Source organism: Bidens hawaiensis, unplaced genomic scaffold (assembly GCF_021521415.1).
Source record: "Bidens hawaiensis isolate Kalapana, Puna unplaced genomic scaffold, B.hawaiensis_p1.1 tig00001961_1, whole genome shotgun sequence".
NCBI lineage: Eukaryota > Viridiplantae > Streptophyta > Magnoliopsida > Asterales > Asteraceae > Bidens > Bidens hawaiensis.
The window spans coordinates 429,381-450,621 of NW_027491109.1; the positions used below are offsets into that span (position 1 = coordinate 429,381).

The 21,241-nt window shown below is 35.4% G+C and overlaps 2 protein-coding genes, 1 long non-coding RNA gene and 1 pseudogene across 3 annotated transcripts; 3 read left to right on the plus strand and 1 right to left on the minus strand.

Moving 5' to 3' along the window:
* Positions 1–290: 290 nt before the first annotated feature.
* LOC143602694 (uncharacterized) lies at positions 291–2,503 on the minus strand. The gene is made up of 2 exons (XR_013147894.1): positions 2,343–2,503; positions 291–600 (listed from the first exon to the last, which is right to left on the minus strand). It is a non-coding gene; the product is annotated as an uncharacterized LOC143602694 (long non-coding RNA).
* Positions 2,504–4,386: 1,883 nt separating this feature from the next.
* LOC143603564 (putative disease resistance RPP13-like protein 1) lies at positions 4,387–8,622 on the plus strand (annotated as a pseudogene).
* Positions 8,623–11,425: 2,803 nt separating this feature from the next.
* LOC143602702 (BURP domain protein RD22-like) lies at positions 11,426–12,541 on the plus strand. Its single transcript, XM_077079734.1, has 3 exons — positions 11,426–11,464; positions 11,566–11,671; positions 11,757–12,541. Exons 1-3 carry the CDS (start codon positions 11,426–11,428, stop codon positions 12,539–12,541), a joined length of 930 nt encoding a protein of 309 aa, XP_076935849.1.
* Positions 12,542–15,750: 3,209 nt separating this feature from the next.
* Positions 15,751–20,276, plus strand: LOC143603574 (LRR receptor-like serine/threonine-protein kinase FEI 1). Its single transcript, XM_077080346.1, has 15 exons — positions 15,751–15,892; positions 16,792–16,938; positions 17,049–17,199; positions 17,283–17,418; positions 17,517–17,588; positions 17,700–17,771; positions 17,893–17,964; positions 18,162–18,233; positions 18,322–18,393; positions 18,612–18,694; positions 18,781–18,942; positions 19,022–19,354; positions 19,431–19,676; positions 19,765–19,898; positions 19,978–20,276. The coding sequence occupies exons 3-15, from the start codon at positions 17,103–17,105 to the stop codon at positions 20,194–20,196; spliced, it is 1,770 nt and encodes a 589-aa protein (XP_076936461.1). The 5' UTR covers positions 15,751–15,892; positions 16,792–16,938; positions 17,049–17,102; the 3' UTR covers positions 20,197–20,276.
* Positions 20,277–21,241: the final 965 nt, after the last annotated feature.

Below are 21,241 nucleotides of genomic sequence, written 5' to 3' on the forward strand. Positions count from 1 at the left end.
AAACTAAATATATAGATCAAAAGGAAGTAAATACCTAATAAAGAATAAGCGAGTCGAATCCTAGCTTGTAAAATTACTCACTAGCCAAGGTAAGAGCTTTAGACATAGAACTTGAAACAAACCCAGGCAAGCTCCACTCATCTTTGTCTAGTTTACACATGTAAAACCGACACAAAATTCAGTTCTAAGCATATACGAGTGAAGGCCACCAAAGCAAAGCACAAAACGTTTACGATAAGTGACACGAAAGCAGCATGAAAGGTGTATTTTAACCAAATTTCAGTCCACCATAGTCGTGGAACAAGACATGAAGTATAAAAACTAAAAGCCAATGCCAATAAAAGCCGAAGAACTACAATATTCAACAACACAAACTTTTTTCAGCGCGTTTCACACTTTTGACACCCATCACTCGTTCTTGTAAATGAGTACTAGGTTCCTATAAACAGAAGACACAAATTTTATCCTATAAAATGGATCAATCATAACTTCATGTTTTGCAAATCCAGAAACCGATCATTCAGAGTTGCTTGGAGGCTTCTCCTTTGGATGCTTGGAGCCGTAATGATCATTTAGCTGGTTTTGATTCGCTAATTGCACCTGAATACCACAACTCACTGAGTTATACCGAGCCAAGAACTCAAAACACATTAATAATCTAAATATGCAGGCAGATAAATCAACAACTTTTGACATGGACCCACAGCCTCGTGATTGGCGAGTAAATAAATAGAAATGGTCACAATTTGGTAACTAAGTGTGCGTCTATCACTTATTGAACAGATAATTGTCATGTTTCTACTTCAGCAGATATAATTTTGTGTATACATGAATTGTCCTAGTTTCAAGCTCCATTAAAATGAATACACTATACTCCTTACATACACAAAAGATACAATGGCCGATTTGACAATTAGCTTAAAAGTGATAAGTTATTAGTAAACAGAAGAAACTTTAAATTTGAACCAACATCAATGCTATTAATATCTATAATATAATGTTTAGAAAAAAAAATATTGAGTTGAAGCTCTGTCAAAATAGCATCTTTTCTATATCTTTCCTAGATAAGAATCTAAGGGGGTGTTTGTTTCGTTAGCATTCAACAGAACTGGAATGTAAATTTCAATCCTAACATGTTTGGTTCGCATAATTTGCTGGAACTGGAATATCAATTCAACAGATAACATGTTTGGTTGGAGAATGAAATGAATTTCTTAAATTCGTTTAAATAAATAAATTCAACCATCTCAGAGAACTTAAGACCAGAAACCAACACATCTTGTTGTAATATTGCTTACGTGTTAAACATAGTTGATGGCGTTAAGTTAAATGAAAGGAAGGATACATAAAAGATAGACGTACATGTATAGAGAAAATTGCTTCTGAATCGTTATCCTTGAGTTAATGCCTGGAAATGGCAAAGATTGAAACGGGTGAACGTGTGTGATGACGAGGATACATAGGAAGATAGAGGTGTATAGAGTTTGCTTGTGAATTCTCATCCCTTTAACTTAATGAAGACGTTGGTATGATACCATCTCGATCATTTATAACCAGCCTTATCATCCATCATCCTCGTCATCACAGACTTTCACACATTCAAGTTTTTGCCAGTTCCAGGCATTAACCTAACGTCTTCATTAAGTTAAAAGGATGAATAACACTGGAACTGGCAAAAACTTACATTCTTGTGTTATTCATCCATTTAACTTAATGTAGACGTTGGATTAATGCCTGGAACTGGCAAAAACTTGAATGTGTGAAAGTCTATGATGACGAGGATGATGGATGATAAGGCTGGTTATAAATGATCGAGATGGTATCATACCAACGTCTTCATTAAGTTAAAGGGATGAGAATTCACAAGCAAACTCTATACACCTCTATCTTCCTATGTATCCTCGTCATCACACACGTTCACCCGTTTCAATCTTTGCCATTTCCAGGCATTAACTCAAGGATAACGATTCAGAAGCAATTTTCTCTATACATGTACGTCTATCTTTTATGTATCCTTCTTTTCTTTTAACTTAGCGCCATCAACTGTGTTTAACACGTAAGCAATATTACAACAAGATGTGTTGGTTCAGTGACAAGGTTAAACAATGGCACATCAGTTGAAAGTGTTAAAACTAGATAGATTCAGACGTCTTGTGACAGTCTGAAATTAATGATGATTCAGCAAAAGGTTGTTTCAATAACACAAAGTCAAGAGTCAAATCAAAGTAATATGATTGTTTTCCTTCCAGTTATTATCGAAATGAATTAAAGATGAAAACTCAAATCTTATTATGTAAGTAACCTAAAAAAAGCCCTAGATGAGATGGGTTAGGGTTAATTACTTTGCAGATAGGACAGCTGAGTTTGAGAGCAACAGCACGGTGTTCCAATTGAGAGCCTTTCGATTTCTGATTCTTCTCTGCGTTCTTCCGCTGCGCCTCGATCTTCTGTTTTCCTCTCTCTCTCTCTCTCTCTCTCTCTAGAATGCTGTTTTGCAATTTGGGTATTATTGTTTGTTTGTTTGTTTTGGGGGTTGTATCTGGCACGGGCCAATAAAAAACCGAATAATTGAAAAAATTCAACTTAAGATGGTTAATTTTTTAGTTTTTCGAAAAACCGATTTTTAGGTTTAGGTTCGGTTATCCATTTTAAAAAAACAGAGCTGAACCGAATAATTAAACCTATGTTTTATACATGCTTTTTTAAGATGTTATGATCGAAAACAAAACATCAAAAGAATATACCATTGACGGTGATGTAGATTATGAAGATGATGAAGATTGGGTCTAAACTTTGAAGATAAATAAGATAATGAATGAAAGATTCGGGTCAAACTATTTTTGTTTTTTTTATTAAGAACTTTATTGAATTTTAATTATACTACTCAAACAACTTTGTATTTGTTTGGTTTCACATAACACATGCTTATTTTTGTATTTTATATTCAATATATATGAGATAATTTATTTTTTTGATTTTTTTTTTGTGATATCTACTCACAATAAAAAAACCGAAAATAACCGAATAAACGTTAACCGATCTGTTGGTATTCTAAAATAACCGAGAGCTTCGGTTTAGGTTTGGGTTTCACCTAATAATCGAACGGTGCTCACCCCTAGTATCTATATTGTATAACAGAAATAGCACCTCAACTTAGTTGAGTTTTCTGATTGCAGTAATCTTATATCATTTTTGTTCGTACGTAAGATAATTGCTGTGACGTAGGGGTGTGCACAGTTTTCGGTTAATCGATTTGATTTATTAGGTTTAATTTTTTGGTTTTAGATTCATTTAATAGCCAAAATCAAATTTGGCCTATAATTTATACTTAGAGATGGATGAAATGGATATATGAATACATGAAATGATTGTATATATTTATGAGCATGACAACACATGCGTCTTGAGTACTTATGGTCTATTTGTACGTAGCCAAGAGTGGTACCCACGAATCGAGGGTGCCTCAATGCTTCACGCCCCACATGGCCACATGTGCATGCCAATATGCCACCTCACCATGGATGATGTAAGGATGGACGCGTTCAGGGTCGGCCTTAGAGGGTGACATGGTAGTCGACTGCCACATACTTGACACCCCGCTAGGTCCAATTTTGATTTTTTTTTTTTAAATATGTGTGTTTTTATAAAAAATAATATGTATAATCAATATTTCAACACAGTTACATTACCACTAACTTGGTCTAGTGGCAAATGAGTATGACATATAAATAAATAAAAGGTTGTGGATTCTAGTCTTATTTGAGACACTTTTACATTTACTTTTATACAAAACCTTTTTGCATAACTCAAATAATCGAAGTTTTATATAATTTACTATAAAACGATTACAATAAAGTGGCAGGCAAACGGGCAACAAGCTGCGCCGCAACCCCCTTAAAATTAAATTGTTTAAATCAACAAAAATGTTCCTTTTACTTAAGGACCAAAAAGAATTTCGCCTTTGACCCCAAAAAACTTCGTCTTCTCAGAGTCGGCCCTGGTTGCGTTGTTGATAGTTTTACGGATAGAGATGACTTGTTTTTGCAAATTATGTTTTTCAACCGCAAGTCGATCTAACACGAATAGTTCAAACTTCAACGAACTATAAATAAATTCAATTCATTAATGATTCTGTTTGCTAATCAAACCATGGATTTGTAAAAGACTCCAGCTTTGTTTACATTTTACACAAGTTTGAATGGGCCAATATTAATCCTCAATGGGCCAGATTACATAATGTGTTTAGTGGGCCTGGCCCATTTCACTTAAAAAGTGTGAGTACTGACTAATTGACTATACTGCTAGTGCTGTATGGCTGTATACTATGTTCTAACTTCTAAGTTCTAACCACAATATGAAAACAAAATGCCAAAAAGTCATGTGGGATACAGCTGTGTCTATTAGTCTATGAAGACTTGTGCTTCTGCAAAAAATTATATCATATTCTTATCCTTACATAGAAATGAATTATTAAGCTGATAAACTAGAAACTTACTAATATTTTGCTACATCAAAATATATTCATCCTACCTTAGAGATCAAAACTCCAAAACAGTAACAAAACTTTCTTTCCCAATGGCTGTTGCTGAAATCTTTATAGGTGCATTCATCACTGTGCTGTTTGAGAAACTAGCATCTGCTGACTTGATCAGACTTGCTCAATCTGCAGGAATCTATGCAGAACTCAACAAATGGAACAACACCTTGTCCCAGATCCAAGCTGTCATTCTTGATGCAGGCCAGAAGCATATTACACAGACAGCTGTTCAACTCTGGCTGAACAAACTCCAGCATTTAGCTTATGAAATAGATGATGTTCTTGATGATTTGACCACTGAATCTATCAGGCAACAGTTGAAAGAAGAATCTAGTGCCAACACCAACACAAGAACTAGTAAGGTAATGAGGATTATTCCAAGTTCTTGTACTAGTTTTACTCCTCATGCCTCAAAGTATGGTAGTAAGATGAGTTATAAGCTCCATGAGATTACAACCAAGTTGAATGCACTTGTTGTGGAGAAAAATATATTGGGTTTGGTTAATAATGTGGAAAGGTTAAATAGGATAAGTAGACGGTTAGAGGAAACTTCGCTTGTTGATTTATCGAGATTTGTGGGTCGCGATGAGGATAAAAAAGCATTGCTCGAGAAGTTGTGGGGAACGAATCGTGCGATGAAGATGTTAGCATTGTTTCGATTGTTGGCTTGGGTGGGATAGGTAAAACCACTCTAGCTCAAGTATTGTACAATGATAAGAAAGTGAAGAAACACTTTAAACTCATGTCATGGGTTTGTGTTTCTGATGAGTTTGATGTATTTAACATTAGCAAGGCTATTTTCAAAGATGTCGGTGGGGAGGACATAAAATTTGAAACTCTTAACCATCTTCAAGTAGCTCTTACGGAAAAGCTTTTAAATAAGAGGTTTTTACTTGTTCTCGATGATGTATGGAATGAAAACTACAACGAGTGGGAACTCCTCCAACGCCCTTTTGTTGTAGGGGCACGTGGGAGTAAGATTATTTTGACAACACGGAAGACCATGGTTGCATCCATGATGGACTCTTTTCAAGCTTACCCTCTCGATCTTTTGTCACATGAAGAAGCTCTATGTTTGTTTGCCCAACATGCTCTAGGTAAACAAAACTTTGATTCACGTCCGACACTTAAATCACATGGTGAAGGTATTGTGAAGAAATGTGGTGGATTGCCTTTGGCTTTGATAACTCTAGGGAGGGTGCTGAGAACCAAGTCAAATGATGAAGAATGGGAGGAGTTGTTGAATAGTGAGATATGGAATTTACATAATGAAAGTAAAATTCTTCCGGCTCTAAGGCTAAGCTACTACGACCTCCCACCACATCTTAAGCAAATGTTTGCGTATTGTTGCTTATTCCCAAAAGATTACTTGTTTGAAAAGGATGAACTAGTCATGCTTTGGATGGCAGAAGGGTTTTTGTACGAATCTAATGGCAGCAAGTCAATGGAGAGTTTAGGTCGGGAGTGTTTTGAAGAGCTTGAGTCAAGGTCGTTTTTTCAGAAATCGACCAATGATAAATTTGGATATACAATGCATGAGCTGATAAATGACTTGGCCACGAGCGTTGCGAGAGAGTTCTTTCTTACGTTGGGTGATAAAATGGACCTCTATGGCATGAAAGAATCTTTGGAGAAGTTCTACCACCTCTCATTTATTCGTGAATCATACGGAATATACAAAAGTTTCAAGACATTACATAGAGCTAGACGTTTGAGAACTTTCTTAGCTATGTCTGTTTCAAGGTTGAATTCATGGCAAAGATTATACTTATCGAACAAGGTTCTTATAGAGCTACTTCCCAAACTACAGTTCTTGAGGGGGCTAAGCCTTGCTAATTATAATGTTATAGTGGTGCCACGCTCCATTTGTAGCCTTAAGCATATGCGATACCTCAACTTTTCCAACACTGACATCATATGTTTACCCGAACAAATCGGTGACCTTTATAATTTGCAAAGCTTGTTGGTTTCTGGTTGTCCTCATTTATATAGCTTGCCGAAGAGTACCATAAAGTTAATAAACCTTCGACATCTTGGCATTAGTGATACTCCAATGTTGCACAAGATGCCGTTAGGAATTGCTGGGTTGACGGTCTACAAACTCTATCCAAAGTCATTATTGGAAGTGAAGATGAGTTTAAAATATCTGATCTTAAGTGTCTATTGCATCTTCAAGGTCAACTTTCCATACAGGAGTTGCACAAAGTGATAAACGCAACACAAGCGAGGGAAGCAAGCTTACAACAAAAAAAGGGTCTTCGCAATTTGGAGATGAAATGGTGTGATGTATTTGATGGCTCTCAAGATGAAACAACCGAATATGAAGTATTCGAAGGGTTAAGGCCTTCTGAGAAGTTGACAAGCCTTAAGATTTTTCACTACTGAGGAACAAAATTTCCTAGTTGGGTTGGGGATGCGTCACTTGTTTACTTAACCCAACTTACATTACATGGGTGTCGTAGTTGTATACGTCTACCAGCACTTGGGCATCTACCGTCACTTCAAAAGTTGTTTGTTCAAAGCATGAAATCATTGAAAAGATTGGACTCAGAGTTACTTGGACCTCCCGATTCTTACCATTCTATTGCATTTCCGTCACTTGAAGTTTTGGAATTTAAAGATATGGACAGTTGGGAGGAATGGACAACTACTGGTGGCGACAAAGATAATACCGTTGAATGTTTTCCATGTCTTCATGAAATTGTCCAAAACTTGATGTAGTGGCAATTGAGTTAATACCATCACTTCGGGTTTTACATATACAAGGATGTTCAGTAGCGGTGTTAAGAAGCATTGTCAGTGTGGCCCCATCAATAGTTAGAATGACGATTTGGGACAATAAAGGACTTGTTAAGCTACATAGAGAAGGCTTAGAGCATCTTCGAGCAGTTGAACATTTACGCATCTTACAGTGCAATGAACTCGCTTACTTGTGGAAATCAGAAGCAGAGGCATGCAAGATTCTCGTGAGTTTACAGAAGTTGGAAGTAAGCAAGTGCGTAAACCTGATTTCATTGGGAGAGGAGAAGGTGACACATGAGATTGGCATGAAGTCTTTAAGAGAAGTGGAAATTAATAACTGTCCGAGATTAGAGAGTTTCTACTGTCCAAATAGCATCGAGAAGCTGAAAATATACCGTTGTGATTCCATTACATCCTTGACCTTCCAAACGATGAACAACTGTCCATCAACTTTGAAGATTCTTAACATTGAGGATTGTCATAATCTGGAAGTGAATTGGCTTCATAGCGACTTCCTGTCATCACTTGAATCTCTAGTTATTTTCAAAATGCCAAATGCGATGTTGTTTCATGAAGAATGCCTAATTCAATTCATCTCACCACATTGATAATTTCAGGTTGCGATAAGATTAAAACCATTCCAGGTAAAGGTTTTGGCTTTCTTCCATTTCTTTGCCTAAGATCTCTCGTGATCGCTAATTGCAAGAATCTGAAGTCATTTCAACACGAGCATTTGCAAAGTCTAACATCGTTGGAAGAAATGAGGATAAGTAATTGTCCAAAGATGGACCACACCTTTCCTTGCGGTTCGTGGCCTCCTAATTTAAGTACATTATTTATTGGCGGCTTAAAAAAGCCCGTTTCAGAATGGGGGCAGCAAAACTTCCCAGCCTCACTTGTCACGCTAATCTTATATGGCAAAAATTCAGGAGTGGTTTCCTTTGCAAAAGCGAAAGATACAAGAAATAGCAAGAATGCTACTTCATCTCTTTTTCTTCCGCCATCTCTAACTTATCTGTATATCCGTGATTTTACAGACTTGGAATCACTTTCAACGGGCATGCAACACCTCACTTGCCTTGAAGAACTTGTTATTGTGTCATGCCCGAAGCTTAGAGATCTTCCAGTGACACTACTCCCTTCACTTTCACGTTTGTCGGTAGATTCTTCATCCCCGGAACTAAGAAAAAAGTGTCATAACAGAAATGGGAAGTACCGGCGCATCATCTCCCAAATCCCGGACCATCAGTTATATTGATCGCGTGTATGTCTAATGTCTTCTCCTTGCTCCCATATTTTATGAAGAAATCTTCATTATTTATGTTTACAACAGTTAGTTAGCCATGAAAAGACAAGTACTACAGTTTGTTATGTTCTGTAGTAATAAATATTCAGTAATATGGTTTGTTGAGCCTTAAGCTATCTTTAATTAGTAGCATAATTTTGCTTGTTTTTTATTAGCTAGGATGCTAAAAGCTGTAATATTGGTTACATTATATTGCTGGTATGCTTGCTGATATCTGGTCCATAAATCTGGAAATGACACTTATGAAATATCATTTGGACATTTTAGCCTATAATACACTTGATTTTCCTTTCTTATTTTTGTTGAATTAATATGCATTTCAACTTGAAGATTATTCTTTCAACTGCACTGCCATCGTGAATTTAGGCGATTTTTATTCCATTCAACTAATCAACTCTCATTATTTCTAGTTTTGACATGGCTTTGTTTTTAAGCATATGTTAAATTTAATATCCCAAAAGTTTTGATCTGTTTAATTTTTCTTTACAGGTCAACAGAAATTGGTCTAATAGTTTCCCAGAAAGATTTTTCTTGGGAGGGCATGGCCAAAGTGGTAAGAATATCTAACTAATAAACCTTAAAAAGGGTCGGAACGGGTTCTGGTTAAGACCGACGGGTTTTGAAAATGGTTATTTTGGTTCAAGTCGGGGCGGGTTAGGGCCAGAACGTGAAAATAAAAAAAAAATGATTAATTTGATTCAGATCAGGGCGAGTTTCGAGCTAAATGGATACAGGTAGAAAAGGGTTGATTCAATTTGATATGGAATTTATCAAATTATATAGGATCAATATATATACGATATCATTATTAACCACGGATGATCCAGATTATTCATTTTCTTCACGACTAGACTTATTTATGGGCTTGACATTTTACAAATCGAAAAACTTTCAGATTTTGGGATAACGAAGAGTGAAGACGGCGTTGGTGACCCAGGGAAACCCATTGCCGAAGGCCCACTATGGTAAAACCCCTCGTTACGCACGACATTTGTCACGAACGAGACTCGAGCCAGCGACCACCAAGCACTACTGCTCCTTTGGTCATTGGGCCTAGTGTATAATATGACCCTTTTAGCCAAGTTGAGTGCACTATATACATCTTTTACAACTCATGCTAATATAACACCAATCGGACAGATTAAGAGTACTAACGTGTTATAAAATATACAGGCATGTGTAATCTTTGAGAAATGATGGATTTATTCCAAGTCTTTTGAATTTTAGTAGCATATTTTTATCTAACAAGCGTGCAAAAAGATGTCAACAGTGTTAATCGACCACTGTTCTCATCATTGACAACCACTAACCGTCTCTGAGTAGAACCCGAATATCGTCTCCAATGAAAACATCTATAGAAATTAAATATCATGGAGTTTTCTTGAAGGGCCTATGAGTTATAGAATATTATTTCATATATGTAAATAAGTAACCTTGTATATTAAATAATAAATTCCAATTAAAGTGGGAGGAGCCAATGTATCTGAGGAAAACTTGTTCAGATAAGTTATTTAAACTATTTTCAAAACTCTGATACATGTTTGTAAAACCATTTCGATTGTGATTGATCATGTATTTGCATGACGCATATGATGTGCATCCAAGGTTATATATATTATATAATGATCATTATACTTTCCCGAAGGGACATGCACTTTATACAACATCATACGTGCGTAAGGTCTGTATGTGCGAATATATAATGTTGACCAAACTTTAACGTGAAGCGGGCAGGTTATAATTATGGCATGACATGCAATGAGCTCATACTTGATCAATAAAATTGTTTTAGTACAGTTTTATTAAATGTCGGTTTATGTGACTCACCAGCTTTGTGATGACGTATTTTTACCCGAGCATGTATTACAGGTTGATAAATAAGGGCATGGAGATTAGCTGCTATGCGTTGGAAATGTTTAGATGTTTTATCCGATTACCATTACATTTTCTAGCAAATGTAATAGTTAGACATGTAACAAATATTTTAGTTTTTAAATAAGATTACAGTTCTGCTGTAAGTCTGTGTCTACTGGTCACTGTACAACCCGGGATGGTGTGACAAAAAGACACAATGTTGAGTAAAACACAATGACGAAAATAAACAAAAATCACAATGTTATATAAAAAAACCCAATAGATCGCAAAATATAACACAATATTGAATCTTGAGTAATATAGCATAATATTAATAAGAAAACACAATGTCAACGAAAAAAAAGACGCAATTAGACGAAAATAAACAAAAAATACAATGATTTTTTTCTTCAACATCACATCTTTTTTTTAGAACGAGGAAAAATGGTGGAAACATTTTTGTTTTTTTTTTATTTTTTTCGATTTTATTAAATTTTGAGTTATGATTTTTTAGGAGGTTTTTTTTCCCTTTTATCCTTCTCATTTTTATCCCCCACTTTATTGAATAACCTAACCCATAGTTTTAATTACCATTATATGTGCATTTTATAATTCTTAAGTGTAATTTATGATTAGAATTTTGGTTAATTTTGATGACCCAACTCGAAAATATTCATCAAGTTGATATGACTAATCACATGATAATTGTGGTTCATATACAAACAAAGTAATGATGGTTACTTGAAGTTCACTGTTTCACACAAAAACAAAAACTCAAGTAAAAAGCAAGCAAAACTCGCAGCATTTCATGTGAAATGCCCGGGTTGTTACATCATGTGTCAAAGAATGCCTTTTCATGTGTCAAAAAAGCCTTTTACCAGGCGAGAACCCTATAAATAACTCAGAAAAGCATCGTCTTCTTTCATAACTTGGCTTTTCATTTTTATTTTGTTACCAACAACGTATACTTTTCGGGTTCAGTCACAATGAAGTTCCATCCTCTTCAAGTTTTAGCACTTCTTTTTGTAAGAATAACATCTATAATTATTCGCGTTTCACGACTTTTAAAAATATTCAAATGTTTACTAATTCTCATATATATATATCATGTTACATTTGGGTTTAGCTTGTACTTGCTGCAGGTCATGCAACTGTAGATCCAGAAATTTACTTCAAATCTGTGTTACCAAACACTCCAATTCCAAAAACAATCAAACATTCTCTATCAAATGGTTAGTAATAACACAACTCTATGTATACTATTATTATTATTATTATTCAAGTAACTGATATATGCATTCAATTATGACAAACTAGACATCTCCATCAACACAAACCACAAGGGAAACATTTCATATGTTTTTGGCAACACGAAAAATGTATTCCCGAATTACAAATACCATTGCGCTGCAACACCGGAACAGATGATGGACAAGAAAACAACTGCACTTTTCTTCTTGGAAAATGATCTGCATGCTGGCAAAATAGTCAACCTGCAAATCAGTAAAGACGCAACCGCAACACCTCCATTTATACCTCGTGAAATTGCGGATTCAATGCCCATTGCATCGAACAAGCTGCAAGATATCTACAAAGAGTTCAAAGTTAATCCTGACTCGTTAGAAGCAAAACTAGTGAATGAAACGGTCAAGGAGTGCGAGAAGGCTTCGAACCAAGGAGAAGATGAGTATTGTGCAACTTCGTTGGAGGCAGTGGCGGATTTTGTTGTGTCAAAGTTAGGGAAAAGAGTTAAGGCGTTTGAAACACAAGTTGATGGTAACGAGAGGGCATCGTTACAAGGGTACAAAGTTGAAGAGGTTAAACGTTTGAACGGAGATGATGGCGTTGTCTGCCACCAAGAATATTATGGCTACGCGGTCTATTATTGTCATAAGACGCCTAAAATCAGTGCGTATATGGTGTCTTTGGTCGGAGAAAACAAAGACAATGTAAAGGCGAAAGCAACATTAGTCTGCCATGAAGATACATCCTCATGGAATCCGAAACATTTAGCATTCCTGGTGCTTAATGTAAAACCAGGAACTACTACTGCTGTTTGTCATTTTCTTGTTGAAAATGTGATAGCTTGGGTTCCCTACTAGTTGTATTGTATAACTTATAATGACTATTGACTAATAAATCCAAATATATCCTACAAATTCTGTTTTTAGACTGCAAGTCGATCCAACACGGCCACTGTACTATCACATTTGTTGGATTTTAAGGCGGGTTTAGACACTAAAATCCATTGAGGAATTAATTGCTTGAATGAATATTTTCATTGATCTCTTCCCAATATACATCAATATTACAATTTTTAATATTCTAATAATAGAAGCAGAGTTATGAAACTAACTAAAGATAGCTTAAAAAACTACATGACTGCTAACGGGCTCAACAAACCACATTGCTGCATATTTATAACTGCAGAAACTAACATTAGCATTTGTCTTTTCATGTCTAACAAACTGTTGTAAACATTAATAATGGAGATATCATCAAGTTCAGGGAGAAAACATACATGCAATCAATATAACCGATGGTCAGGGATTTGGGATATGTTGCGCCGGTACTTCCCATTTCTGTTAAGACACTTTTTTCTTAGTTCCGGGGATGAAGAATCCACCGACAAACGTGAAAGTGAAGGGAGTAGCGTCACTGGCAGATCTCTAAGCTTCGGGCATGACACAATAACAAGTTCTTCAAGGCAAGTGAGGTGTTGCAGGCCTTTTGAAAGTGACTCCAAGTTCGTAAAATCATGGATATACAAACAAGTTAAAGATGGCGGAAGAAAAGACGATGAAGTAGTATTGTTGCTATTTATCCTATCTTTCACCTTTACCTGTAATGGTTTTAATATTATCACAACCAGAAATTATCAACGTGGTGAGATTAACTAGGCGTTCTTCATGAAACAAACTCACATTTATCATTTTAAAAATAACTAGAGATTCAAGTGATGACAGGTTGTTGTTATGCAGCCTATTCCTTTCCAGATTATGACAATTCTCAACGTTAAGAATCTTCATAGTAGATGGAAGGTCACCAAGTGTTTTGGAAGGTCAAAGATGTAATGGAATCACAGCGGGATATTTTCAACTTCTCGATACTCTTTGGACAGTAGAAACTCTCTAGTCTTGGACAATTGGTAATTCCAGTTCTTGGTAAACATGTACAACTACGAACAATTTTTGAAGTGACGGTAGATGACCAAGGCTTAGCACCCTCAAGAACTGTAGTTTGGGTAGTAGTTCTATAAGAACCTTGCTCGATAAGTATAATCTTTGCGACGTATTCAACCTTATAACAAACATAGCTAAGAAAGTTCTCAAGCGTCTAGCTCTATGTCATGTCTTAAACTTTTCAAGTTCTCAAGCTTGAAAAGAGTCCATCATGGATGCAACCATGGTCTTCCGTGTTGTCACAATAATTCTACTCCCACGTGCCACGATCAAAGCGCGTTGGAGGAGTTCCCACTCGTTATAGTTTTCATTCCAGACATCGTTGAGAACGAGTAGAAACCTTTTATTCAAAAGCTTTTCTGTAAGGGCTACTTGAAGCTGGTTAAGAGTTTCAAATTTTGTGTACGCCCCACCAACATCTTTAAAAATAGCCTTGCTAATATTAAATACATCAAACTCATCAGAAACGCAAAGTGGTTTTACCTATCCCACCCAAGCCAACAATCGACACGATGCTGACATCTTCATCGCTCGATTCGTTGCCCAGCAACTTCTCGAGCAATGCTTTTTTATCCCCATCACGACCCACAAATCTCGATAAATCAACAAGCGAAGTTTCCTCTAACCGTCTACTTATCCTATTTGATTGTTCCACATTATTAACCAAACCCAATATATTTTTCTCCACAACAAGTGCATTCAACTTGGTTGTAATCTCATGGAGCTTAGAACTCATCTTACTACCATACTTTAAGGCATGAGGAGTAAAACTAGTACAAGAACTTGGAATAATCCTCATTACCTTACTAGTTCTTGTGCTGGTGTTGGCACTAGATTCTTCTTTCAACTGTTGCCTGATAGATTCAGTAGTCAAATCATCAAGAACATCATCTATTTCATAAGCCAAATGCTGGAGCTTGTGCAGCCAGAGTTGAACAGATTTCAGCAACAGCCATTGGGATTTAGCTACTTTTTAGGGGGTTTGATTTCTATTATAGGAACCCAAATATTCACGCAGAGTAAATAGATTAGATCCATTATTTGTATGGATGAGAATATGCTATACTTTGCATAAGCACAAGTCTTCATACACAGCTGTATCCCACATGGACTTACTGTAACATAAGTCAAGATTTTAATTATATGGCATTTATGTTTTTGTTTTCATCCAGTGGTTAGTAAACAGATATGTAGTCGGTAGACTAGAGGCGAGTAAGTTTTGGACTTGACGAACCGGTTCCACCTCTATCCGGTCTAAATCCGGACTGGATCCGGTCAAAACTAGAAAAAAAATCAGGTAAACCCGGTCAAAACCCCGATCGTACCAGAACCAGTTCCTACATGGTTCTGGTTCTTGACTTTGTTGACCAAACCTGGAATCGATTTTTAACCGGATCTGGTTCCTGAAAAAAACCGATTTGCTCTATTGTATATCGTAGATGCTCTTTGAGTTGGATGGGCCATGGACCATACGCATTGAGTAATTTGGCCGATCGAGTATATTGGCCCACTCAAACTTTGTTGGTTCAGCCACAATAGACATAGTAGTCGGTCCAACTCCCTCCAAGAAATGCATATATCGGTTAACCAGTTATTGGTTATAACCGATACAATTAGTAACCGGTTTTTGAGCTTGAAAACACTAACATGTCGAACCGGTTTCAGTCATTAACCTAACTAGTTAACATATGCCGGCTGAAATAACCGGTTTTATTATAACAATATATAAAAGAAAAATAATAAAATACAAAAACGTATAACAAATTCACCTTATTAAACTAGAATAGCAAATTAATAACAACCATAGATATATGAAAAACATAAGCAACAAATTGAACATTCGCCTTCGCCTTCGCCTTCACCTTTTTGTATTGACAAATTAACCGAATAAATTGAACCGAATGACCAAAAACCAATTAGTTAATAAACTGGATTAACCAATAACTTTGGCTTCTGTCTCAGTTGAAACAAATAACCAAACGTAACCGTGTATACCCGGCGAGAGTAAAAGTACATTACATTACATCTAGTCGTCAGTCTATAGGCCGTGGAACTAGCGTCGGTCGCAAGTACGGACACACAATAATAATAATAATAATAATAATAATAATAATAATAATAATATCTTTCTCTCTTTCATCATCATCATCATCATCATCATCTTCACACATTCATTCTATTCGACTCTCTTTCTTTCTTCAATCGCACAAATCCAGATTCTTCTTCAATTAATTACTACTTTTGCTAATCAATCGCAGATCCAACACACAGGTTAACTTAATGCTTTATTTCCGATCTGTTTCAACTGCTGCGTTTCTTCTAATTTTATCACACTTGCACTTCACTTGCTTAGCTTAACTTAATACCTAATTAAATTAAATTATATTCTATAACTGATCAGTTATTAGGCATATGCGAATCATCTTAGTTTGTTGCTGTAATGTGAATGTTTGGTTTGGGGATTTTTACAATAAATGATGTTTATTAGTTATTATATTATTATTAGGAGTGTGAAACTTAATAGGTGATATGTGATTATGTAGTTGACTGAACAGTGTAGTCTATTATTCCTCACTGATCTAAGTAACTGCTTTTGGAAATACTCGACTTATAAGGAAAATTACAGAATGAACTGAAAAGTGTTTATGAATATGAAGTGGAGCCACATTGCTTGATCTAGTGGTCTGTTCACTGACTTTCCAGTTTTCAAAAATATTTATGATTATATCGGGACTATGTGTTCGACGTATTTCAAGGTTTTCCAGGTTTTTATGGATGATGTTTGTTATGTTATTAGGAGTGTGGAACCTTAAACGGTGCTGTATGATTAGGTAGTCTTTGTGGAGTCAATGGAAAAGCACACTGTGATTATTATAATGAATTGAAATTGTTTTTGAACATGAAATGGAGCCACATTGACTCATTGCTTGTTCTATTTGTCTATTCGCTTAAGTTTTAGTTAGAAAAATGTATATGATTTTTCTGGATCATGTGTGTAAGCTATTGTAGTGTGTTTGTGTAGAAGTTATATGTTTGGCATGTTCAGGTGTGTCATGTTTCTAATTTTGTCCAAATCATAGATGTCTTTTGACTGCATGAATGTGTATAAGTGTGTTTATTAATATCAAACTTATGTATAATATACTTACGGTTTACATTATGTTCTGCAGGTGCTTACATCCAATAGTCCTTGCCCAAAGTTACTTGCATTGGCCTGGACTAACTTAAATATCATATAAACCAATTCATTTTGTACCTACTGGATTTCTGTGGCATTTTGTTTCTTATGCTTCAGTAGCCTTATTTTTCTACAAGATGTAAGTGCTATCCTTAATCGTTCTTCGTTTTCAATCTTAGTATCTGTTTTTACTCCTTTTTAGTTATTTTTTTCTTGTTACAATTGTTTAAATTTTTTATATTCTTGCAGGCTGACAGCTGTCAGTTATTATCATGAGTTGTAGGATGCTTGATCAGCACAGCAATGGGCATTCTCTTTACAGTATTTCAAGGGCCATTGCTGCTCTCCTTTCTATTGCTTTGCTGTCTGGTGAACAAACTTCAAGGTCTTACTAGTGACGGTATGTCAGTTGAAGCAAATAACGAGCAATAAATATCTAGTTTTTTTTATATGAAATATAATATTATTTGTTTTATTTTTCAGGGGAAGCTCTTGTTAATTTCCGAACAAATATTATTAGTTCAGATGGCCTTCTTCGTCAATGGAGGCCAGAGGATCCAGATCCATGTGGATGGAAAGGGGTAACATGTGATTTCAAAACCAAAAGAGTTGTATATTTGTAAGATTTTAAAGCCTTAAACTTTATCATTGATGCGTTAGTTACTCTTTATGAAATCATTGTAATTTCTTTGGTCTTTTTTCTATATAATTTTGCAGGAATCTTTCAAATCACAAACTGAGTGGACCCATATCACCAGATATTGGAAAGCTAGATCGTTTAAGATTTTTGTACGTGATTTTGAGACTCTGTCTTGCTATATCTCAATACTCTTTTGTGCATGATACTTACAAACACAGTATGCAACTAATTAACGATGCTATATATATAATCTGATGTAGAGATCTTCATTACAACAACTTTTATGGAGCAATTCCTCCAGAATTAGCAAACTGTACAGAGCTGCAAGGATTGTAAGTACAGTAGTTTTAGTTGCATGATGTCTAAGTTTCTTCAAATATTTGTGAGTTTAGTTTTTTCGAGATATTGATGATGTTCTTTATTTATTGTAATAATAATAAATTTTTTTGACAGGTTTCTGCAGAAAAATTATTTAAGTGGAGTTATTCCTACTGAATTAGGAAATTTTTCAAAGCTTCAAACATTGTAAGTTATTTGATTATTTTCTGTAATTTAATCAAGATACTTCTTAACTTCCTTTTTATAATGTTATCATCCTTATTATTCACATGCTTGTATTTTATTTAGAGTTGACATTTCATGCTAGTGTTGAAATTTGGTCAATGGATAATTTGTTCCTAGAATTAATTGAGATTTTGTTTCTGTATGTTGCACTGTTGCAGGGATATCTCTAGTAACTCTCTTAGTGGAAGTATACCAGCATCAGTTGGGAATTTGAGAAGCCTTTCAATTTTGTAAGGCTTCCCATGTGAGTTTTTTTTAAACATTTTTATATTTTATTATTGAATCTTTTATTTACTTCCGTTCTTTGTACTTGTGAAGCAACGTCTCTAACAATTTTCTGACTGGACCAATCCCATCTAATAGTGCTCTTGATCAATTTGGAACCGACTCGTGAGTTCTGATTTCTGAATTCTCATTTCGTGCGTATATAATATTACATTTAAGATTAAAAAATCACATGTAGTTATTATTATCTAGCATTTAATGCTCACTTGTACAGAAATCATTAACTATTGAATATTCTATAACTTTTTCAAACAATAATTTGGTTCGACTTTACTATGATTTATTGAAGTACACCAGATTGTAATTTTCGGTTGCTTGCTCAGTTTTCTTGGAAACCGTGGCTTGTGTGGGACCCATATAAATCAGTCGTGCAAAAATGATGGAGGTCCAGCTGGTTCACCTAAAGGTCTGCTATAACCTTTTACAGTATATTGTAGTCTAATTGCTTTCTTTTCTTGTATTATTAGATTAATAAATATGTGATAATAACAGGAGGCCAGAGTGCGAAGAAGAATTCTGGACGGTTGCTTATTAGTGCTTCTGCTACTGTTGGTGCATTGCTTCTGGTTGCACTCATGTGTTTCTGGGGTTGCTTTCTTTACAAGAAACTTGGTAAAAATAAAGTCAAAGGTCTTGCAATGGATGTGAGTGGAGGTGAGTTTTTCAAAACACTTCTGCACGTATATCATAATATTATTTTCAAAGATCTAATACTGAATTGTTATTGGTTTAGGTGCATCGATTGTTATGTTTCATGGAGACTTACCGTATTCTTCAAAAGATATCATAACAAAGTTGGAAACTTTGAACGAAGAACACGTGATTGGTGCTGGTGGTTTTGGAACAGTGTACAAACTATCAATGGATGATGGAAATGTATTTGCTTTAAAAAGAATCGTGAAATTAAACGAGGGTTTTGATCGGTTCTTTGAACGCGAGCTTGAAATTCTTGGAAGCATTAAGCACAGATATTTAGTAAACCTAAGAGGATATTGCAATTCTCCAACATCAAAATTGTTAATCTATGATTACTTATCGGGTGGCAGTCTAGATGAAGCTCTTCATGGTAATGTAATCAAATCGTCAAATTGGTCTATAATATGATTATAATTAATAAATATTTAACTTAACTATCTTTGCAGAAAAAGCCGAGCATTTAGATTGGGATGCTCGACTTAACATAATAATGGGAGCTGCAAAAGGGTTGGCATATTTGCATCATGATTGTTCACCTAGAATCATACACCGGGACATAAAATCAAGTAATATTTTACTTGATGGAAATTTTGAGGCTCGGGTTTCAGACTTTGGACTTGCAAAGTTGTTAAAAGATGAGGATTCTCACATTACAACCATTGTTGCTGGAACTTTTGGATACCTGGCGCCAGGTATGATAATAAGTTTGGTTGCATGTTACATAGATTATCATTCAGAAACAATATTTTTAAGTTTTGTACGTTGTAACATTTATTGCAGAGTATATGCTGAGTGGTAGAGCAACCGAGAAGACGGATATTTATAGTTTTGGAGTACTTGTGCTCGAATTGATAAGTGGAAAAAGGCCTACTGATGCTTCGTTTATCGAGAAAGGTTTTAATATTGTTGGCTGGGTATGTTTATATTTGCTTATTTTTACAAACATGTAGCTTATATCGTTTTTTCTTACATTAACTCTGTTTTTCTTTTCAGTTAAATTATTTAATAACAGAAGGTAGGCAACGTGAGATAATTGATGTGAACTGTGAGGGAGTTGAGTCAGAAACCCTAAATGCTCTGCTTTCGGTTGCGATTCAATGTGTATCTTCAACACCAGAAGACCGGCCCACAATGCACCGGGTTGTTCAAACACTTGAATCAGAGGTCATGACACCATGCCCGAGTGATTTCTATGATTCCAGTGATGATTAGCATGTTATTATGATGGAGAATCTTGGCAAGATCAAGGTTAAACGCTTGAAATATTCTTTGAGCAGATGGACAGTAAGGAATTAAAATTCTTGCCTTGTGTATTTCTTGTGCCTCTTCTTCCACAGGTGTTTGCTTTGCAGTATTTATGCTCGATTTTCTCGCCTATGTGATTATTATATTTTTTGGCTTGTCATATTTAAAACGGGTCGTTCTTGTTTCTTTTCATCTTGATACGAGCAGATGTATATTGATGTTAGTTTTAACTTATTTTATGTCGTGTCCACGTCTTTTTCTGTATTATATTTATTCTTGTTCTTATAGACATTGAGAATATTTTTTTGGTCTCCTTATAATATTCCAAGTTAGTGTGATTATCTATATTGGCATTTTAAAATTGCGGTCAGAACAATTAAATTGATAATTGATGATGATACATTATTATGTTAGTATATTGAGTTCTCCATCCGTATAGTCATATATTTGTTGTGGCACTATTATTTATCATACGCATGTATAGTAGTTTAGCTGTTCAACATGGTTGGATGTCGGTGGATTTACAGGATTAAGTGCACCCCTGATGGTATCTTTAGTAGATATAAGACCCTACTTTTGGCTGGGATACTAGACAGGTTAGACGTCAACAATGCATTTTTGCGTGGAGACTTGTCTAGACCACTTCATGTTTGTCTTCTCAAGAAGTCTCTTTATGTGCTCAAGGAAAACATATCTTTATGACTATCATCATGTCTCGTATAATTCATCAATGATGTGGTCTCTAGATGTTTGGTGCCCTAGAGCCTTGTTCTTTAAGATGTCTATAACTCTTAGGCCATATGGGTTTAAGCCATGCAAAATCTTAAACTTCTTATTTGTTTATTGTCGTGACTCGGTTACTAGTTATGTATTGGTTTATGTGACGATCTTTTTGGCACCCGCTCTCAAGTTTTGTGGTGATAAAGCCACCTTTACTAATGTTACTTTGCATCTTTATCCGAAGAGGTACTTAATAAGAGGTGCACCCATGGAAGACCCGCTAACATGCTGC